Here is a 7,164-nt window from a genome sequence, read left to right as displayed (position 1 = left end):
GCAGGGAACACAGGTGACCCTTGGGGTGAGGTGCCAATGTGGGGTGAAGGTGTGGATGGGCGGGGAGGGTCAGGGAACAATATGTTTTGGGGGCAGCCTCCCCATACAGGAGGTTCCCCCCAACTGACTGCAATGTGTGGGGCGTGAAGCTGTTGGGCATTGGCTCAGTCTGGCACCCCCAGGGGGTGGGGCGAGATCCTGCTGGGAGGGCAGCAATGAGACAATGCAGCCCCCCCTGCCACTGCCATGGGGCATTGCTGAAGCTGGGGGAGGCTCAGGAGAAAGTGGACCCTGAGTTCTCATGACAGGATGGTACTGTCTGCCCCTCCCAGTTACTGGGGGGGGGGTGTCAGAGTCACATTTAGCCCCCCACACTCGTGTGTAACATTTGTTCCCCAGCTGCCCTGCCCCAGAGGTGGCTGCATCCCAGCACCAGGCGAGCTGTCCTCATCCGGTGTTATGTGTGGTTGTTCCCCAGCTGCCCCGCACCAGAGCTGGCTGCATCTTAGCGCCAAAAAAATTAAGTTTCCCTTCAAAGAAAACATAATTTTTTTCTCCGAAAAGTCAAATCCCTCTGGGTGGTGCCAGATTGGTCCTTGCTGACAGCTCCCCTTGTCCAATGTGAGCTCACCAGACACCTCCCCCAGCCAATGGCAGGGCGTGGGTGGGTCCCCTGGCCCATGGACGGGACCCAAGACCTTGACACCTGATTGACAGGGACTGTCAGTGGAAGAGACTCTGCCGCGGGTGAAGGATGGAAGGGGCTGGCTCGGTGCTCCTGGGCAGGGTGAGTGGCAGGGCTTTGGCTCTGGGGAGGGGAGGGGAGGGGAGGGGGAGGAACCTCAGGACAATCCCCCAGGGAGGCGGCTGCCCGTTTCCACTGCACCTTGCATTTTCTCTTCCCTCCTCTCTAGGTTCTGTGCACGTCTGTTTCCTCGTGTCACGGCACAGGATGTCCCACGCTCGCCGCCCTCTCCACCGCGGCGTGCGTAACCTTTTCCAACCGAGGCAGCCCCTCTAGGGCCTGGGGTGGGGGGGAACCCGGGCACTGGGGACAGCAGCAGTGCGAGTTGCCAGCCCCCTGCTGCCGTGCCCCCAGGGAGACCCACTGGCTGGTCCCCGCTCAGCCCCAGCTACTGAGGGAGCTGAGAACGCGACAACTCATTTCTCCCACGTCTGCAACTGCTTGTGGGTTGTGCCACCAATGGAGGGGTCTGCACTGGGATGGATCAGGGCCAGCGCCCCCTAGAGGGGAAAGGCCCAGTGTTCCATTCCCCACCCCCTAAGCCAGCCAGTCCCCTGCCCTGGGACTCGATCGGGGCCAGTACCCCCAAAATGAGACAGGCCCCTGCCCTATTCCCTGCCCCCCTGAGCCAGCCCCTCATGTTTTCACAGCAACTGGATCCCTGCGGATGGTCTCTACCCCCCTCACCTTCCCCATCCCCCAGTCCGGCTGCCCTGTGCCCCCTGGCTCCCAGCCGTCAGCAAATCCATAGGGCGTTCCGCTGGCAGGGAGAGGAAATTGGGGGAGGGCCCCCTGTGGAATTAACCCGACTGGAGTACTTAACTCACTGAGGCCCCCACCCCCTGCATCACCCAGATGCCAGCCATGGGTCCCGATCTCAGCCCTTCATCGGCATGTGCCCTGCACCGGCACCCTCTTCTGCTAGCCCTGAGCCTGCCAGTCACTTACTCCTGGCCTGGCTGGGCTGTGGCTACTGGGCTCGCTTTAAAATGCCCCCCGATTCCTGTCCCCTCCCATAGGCCACGCTGGGGTTACCCCCCTCCCAAGAAGCTTTGTTAATTAGATAGCCATTGTCAAGTTCAGAGTCCCTCTCCCGACTGCAGTGTCATTATGGGGAGGATTCTCCTCTTCCCCAGCCCCTCATCTGGGAGCCCTAGCCACGGCCCTGGGCCCAATTGTGCCAGGCGCTGGACAGGCCAAACGGAAAGCCAATCCCTGCCCCAAGGCTGGTTCTAGGGGTCCCCACTGAACTGGATGCGCAGCCAGTTTCCTGTCTGGTCCTGAGACACCAGCTCAGGGAGTCCCAGGCTGGATTAACGAGGGGACTCAGCCCCACTGACCCCTGGGAGCCGCTCCCCATTTACGCCAGCGTGGGAAGGGAATGGGCAGAAATCTGGCCCTGTCACTCCTCAAGGGTGCTGCTCTGGACCAGCCATGGGCCCAGCCAACCTACATCCCCCATCCCTGCTTAGACCACTGGTCCATCAAGGCCAGTAATGAAGATGCTCTATTTGCTCCACTGATGTGCATGAGTCATGTGTCCTATATTGCTGATTCCCAAGTGGGATTCTTCCAGGCTAATTTCAGAGTAGCAGCCGTGTTAGTCTGTATTCGCAAAAAGAAAAGGAGAACTTGTGGCACCTTAGAGACTAACAAATTTATTTGAGCATAAGCTTTCGTGAGCTACAGCTCACTTCATCGGATGCATCCGATGAAGTGAGCTGTAGCTCAAGAAAGCTTATGCTCAAATAAATTTGTTAGTCTCTAAGATGCCACAAGTTCTCCTTTTCTTTTTCCAGGCTAATGATGCTCATGGCAGGGCTCTGGGATCTACCCCCTGCCATCCCCTTCTGAGTGCCCATGGACTAGTTGCAGTCCCCTTCTGCCCCTTGTTTACTGGGATGCTGGGAAAAGGGGAGAGATTTTTGTACCCGAACAATCAGCAATTTACCGAGCTGGCAGCTGCCACAATTGCTGACAGATGCCGTACAGGGGCCACATGGCCAGGAAACTGGCCCTCCCGAAGGTGCCCTGGAACATGGGGGAGTCTGGGGGAAATGAGGGGAGCTGCCCTCTTTCCCTGGTGCTTTCTGGTGATGGCTGGAGCCGGTATTTGGGGAGTCCTTGTTGCTTTGACACGGGAAATAGGCCTGGGATCCCCCAGCCCTGCCCTGTTTTTGCCTGCAGAGGATGGGACACGCATGCCCTACGAAGAGAAGTTTTTAGAGTGTTTTGCTCCCAACAGTTTTACAAGTGTCTGAGTTGAGGGGGGAAGAGGGGGTGCTGTGGGCTTTGGTTCTTTGTTGTTGTTTTTTTTTAAATTAATAATAATCAGAATGTGAGTTTGGGACTCACCCCACCTGGGCCCGATTCCTAGCTTTGCCATAGAGTTCCCGAGGGACCTTTGGGTTGTCTCCCAGGCTGTCTGGGCCTCAGTTTCCTCATGGAATGCATAACCCTCTTTTTGTCTGTGTTGTCAATCTGAATTGTAAGCTCTTCAGTGGAGGGAATCACTTGCTATATATCTGCAGCGCCTGGCACAACTGGGGGGCCCTGATCTCAGTTGGGGTCTGGGCAGCACCCAGCACAATTGGAGGGGGGGAGGGAGGGAGTTCCTGATCTTGGTCGGGGCCTATGCAGCACCCAGCACAATCAAGGGGGGTAAGGGGGCCCCAATCTCAGTGGAGGCCTCTGGGTTTTCGGCTGGCCAAGGAGGGCCACCCTGCTGCAGTGACTTAGAAGCAGTTTGATGGGGCTGGAAGTGTCCATCCGAACTCGGCCAGATCCCTCGGCCTCCGCAGAGTGTCCCTGCAAGAACAGCAGAGGACAGGAGGTGCCCCCACAAACCCAGGCATAGGGTATGGGTGGAGCTGACCACCGGTGTCCCATAAAGTGCGGCGCCCATTATAGCTTTGCCCTGGAACGGCCCCATCTCACTCCCTTCTGCCCTGTCCCCTGCCCTGTCTGGGGGGCATGTTTGGTCACTGCTTCTGAAAAATGACAGGTTTCAGAGTAGCAGCCGTGTTAGTCTGTATTCGCAAAAAGAAAAGGAGTACTTGTGGCACCTTAGAGACTAACAAATTTATTAGAGCATAAGCTTTCGTGAGCTACAGCTCACTTCATCGGATGCAAATGCATCCGATGAAGTGAGCTGTAGCTCACGAAAGCTTATGCTCTAATAAATTTGTTAGTCTCTAAGGTGCCACAAGTACTCCTTTTCTTTTTGCTTCTGAAAAGGGGCTAGTGCTTTTAGGTGCTGATGCCTGACACCCCAAAGGGTGTCCTGTGTCCAGGAAGTACCAAGCTCCCCGCACAAAAAATCAGGGGTCTCGTTAAGACATCTGGGCACCTGGAAACCTTGGATCAAATTCCAGGGGACTGAGGGAGGAGAAGAGTAGCTCAGGGCATCTTTTAAAAAGCGTCTGTGTGGGGGACAAGACTCCTGGGTTCTCTCCCCGGCATGGGGAGGGAAGTGGGGTTTAGTGGTTAGAGCGGGGGGCTGGGAGCCAGGACTCCTGGGTTCTCTCCCCGGCACTGGGAGGGAAGTGGGGCCCAGTGCTTGCTCCGTATGTGCAATGCTGCACTGAGCGCTCACCACTGCACACAGGAGTTTGAGGGGAGCTCTCCATGGGCGGGGTACTGGGGGGGCTCAGGATGCACTGGACGGGGGAGGGAATCCCTGCGCTGGCTCCCAGTCAACCCCCAATCTAGAGAGCCCCGCTCCACCCAGCACTCTCTGGCGGGGCCGCCTCTTTCATGTGCCGAACCTGCACTGGTGTCACTGCCTTTGTTGTGGGAACAGAGCCAGCGGGTGGGGGGGACAGACACTTTCTCATGCACTTGAGAGACCTGGGTGCTCACCTCCCCCCCCCCCGTCTCCAGTCCAGCTTCCTGCCTTGCAGACAACAAAGCGAAAACCCCAAACCCCACAGCACTGTGCTGCGGAGGCCCTGCCCCCATGGCCCGAGCTCACGGCCCCCCCAGCCAGCTCAAGCCCTGCCCCCCCGAGCTGGCCCAAGCTCTGCTCCCCTGCGAGATGAGCTTACAGTTGGCCTAGGCCCTGCTCCCCGCAGGCCGGGCTTACAGCCCCCTGAGCCGGCCCAGGCCCTGCCCCCCACGAGCCGGGCTCACAGCCCTCACAACTGGCCCAAGCCCTGCCTCCCCACGAGATGGGTCTCCTCAGCCGGCCCAGTTCCTGCCCCCGTGGACTGGGTCACAGGCCCCCTCAGCCAGCCCAGGCCCTGCCCCATTATGAAATGGGCTCATGCCCCCCACAGCCAGCCCAGACCCTGCCCCCGGTGGGACTGGCTCACGGCCCTGCCCAACCCCCACAGCTGGCCCAGGCCCCCACTGAGATCCTGCTCCTGCCAACCTCTCCTTCCCATCTGCCCCTCTGCTCTCCGCTCCCGCCATCCCCTCCCCAACATACTGTTCCCAAACCCCCACTCCCGCCCGTCCCCCATCTACAGACCAATGCCCCCAACTCCTGCAAGGCCACCACCTCTTCCATGCAACCCCCAGCAACCCTCTGCCCTCCCTCACAACCGTCCCCCTCCATGCACCCCTCATGCCAGCCCCTCCCCCCAGGCACAGTCCCGCCCAGGGCTGGCAAGAAGGGTGTGGAACGAGGGACAACTGTAGCCCCCAAATGTCTGTGTAACTAAAGTGAAAAGGGAGGGAGTGGGGGTCCAAATTCCTCTCAACGGGCATGTTCCCACCATCCCTGAGCATTGGGTCTGTGACCCCGGTGGCCATCTTGTGCAGTCCTCCCCCATCCTGCCCCACGCACACTCCTGCCATCCCTGAGTGTTAGGTCTGTGACCCTGGTGGCCATTTTGTGCAGTCCCCCTGCCTCCCACGCTCCTGCCATCCCTGAGCATTGGGTCTGAGAGCCCGGCAGCCATCTTGTGCAGCCCACTCCCACTGATGATCTCCTTCTCCTCTTCTCCCCAGGAGGAAGAGCCCCGTGGCTGATGGAGGAGCTGACCCCTGACCGGCAGCGCCCCTGAGCCCCGCGGCAGGAAGATGGCACGGCGGGTCAGGCTGCACAGCCCCTCACACTCAGACCTGCTGCTGCACCGGGCCGGTGAGCTGAGGCATGCACAGGCCCTTTGTGATGTGTTGGTGCGTGTGGGCCAACGGGACTTCCTGGCCCACAGCTTGGTGCTGGCCTGCGCCAGCCGCACCCTGGCCCGGCTCCTTCTGCTGCAGGGCCCCAGCAAGCTCTGCAGTTTGGACTTCCTCGCACCAGCCACCTTCAAGCACGCCCTGGACTTCGCCTACACTGGCAGCCTTGAGGTGGCACCTGAGGAGCTCACCAGCCTCCTGGCCACTGCCCGGGATCTGGAGATGGAGGAGCTGGAGCAGGCTTGCCTCAGGGCACTGGGAACTGGAGGACCCGATGAGACTGGCATTGGCAACAGGGCTGGTGGCCATGATGGAGTTGGCGTTGGCGACAGGACTGGTGGCCATGATGGGGTTGCCACTGGTGACAGGACTGGTGGCCATGATGGAGTTGCCATTGGTGACAGGTCTGGTGGCCCTGACGAAGTGGGCGTTTGTGACAGGACTGGTGGCCATGATGGAGTTAGCATTGGCGAGTGGGCTGGTAGCCATGACAGGGTTGCCATTGGCAACGGGGATGGTGGCCCTGATGGAGATGTCATTGGCGACAGGGCTGGCAGCCATGACGGGGTTGGTGCCCAAGACACAAGGAAGGAGGCAGTGGATGGGATGTCCCAGATGAAGTCTGTGGTCACCAGCCCTGTTGGCAAGACTGTAGCACCAGGCAACCACAACCTAGTTTTATTGGCCGATGGACCCTGCCTGGCCCTGGCTAGGCCAGACAGTAAGTGGAGCCAAATCCAAGATGGCAGCTTGGCACCCAGTTGGGTCTTGTTTGAACAGTCCTCCCTCAAGCCACGGGAAAGCGTCATCACGGCCCGGCCACTGCCTCAGGAGCGCCACGCCCATCCCTGGCCGCCAGAGGCACTCTGGGGGCCAGAGGGGGTGGTTGCTGGCTACCAGCCCTGCCCGCCATTGCTCAGCTACCAGTTGCGGTCGCTGCCTTCGCCCTTGGGTGACCTGGGGCCCGGGCATATGGCTCTCTCGGCGTCCGTGGGTTTCCATGGCTACATCCGACCCTTCCCCTGCGGGCTGGAGACAGGGAAGCCGGGCGCCCCCATTGGGATCACGGGCAGAGAGAAGCAACCGGAAGACCAGAGGTGAGCGGGGTGGGGGTGGGAGAGAAGCCATAGGTGATGGGAGTGGGTTGTGGTAGGCTGGGAGCAGGACTCCTGGGTTCTATCCCTGGCTGGCTCTCGGAGTGGAGTGGGATCTAGTGAATTAGAGCAGGGGGGCTAGGAGCCAGGACTCCTGGGTTCTATCCCTGGCTCTGGATGGGGAGTGGGGTCTAGTGG

At 60.0% G+C, this 7,164-nt stretch overlaps 1 protein-coding gene across 1 annotated transcript in view; it reads left to right on the top strand.

The window, feature by feature from the left end:
• Positions 1-686: 686 nt before the first annotated feature.
• Positions 687-7,164, top strand: part of LOC119847613 (zinc finger and BTB domain-containing protein 22) — a 15,838-nt gene continuing 9,360 nt past the window's right edge. Inside the window, exons 1-2 of the mRNA XM_043502325.1 lie at positions 687-787; positions 5,699-6,969. Coding sequence (XP_043358260.1) covers positions 5,771-6,969 — 1,199 coding nt within the window. The 5' untranslated portion in view covers positions 687-787; positions 5,699-5,770. The remainder of the gene's footprint in view (positions 788-5,698; positions 6,970-7,164) is intronic.

This window comes from Dermochelys coriacea, chromosome 24 (genome assembly GCF_009764565.3).
Source record: "Dermochelys coriacea isolate rDerCor1 chromosome 24, rDerCor1.pri.v4, whole genome shotgun sequence".
NCBI lineage: Eukaryota > Metazoa > Chordata > Testudines > Dermochelyidae > Dermochelys > Dermochelys coriacea.
The sequence above is the reverse complement of the archived record's forward strand: the minus strand, read 5'-3'. Positions and strand labels throughout refer to the sequence as shown.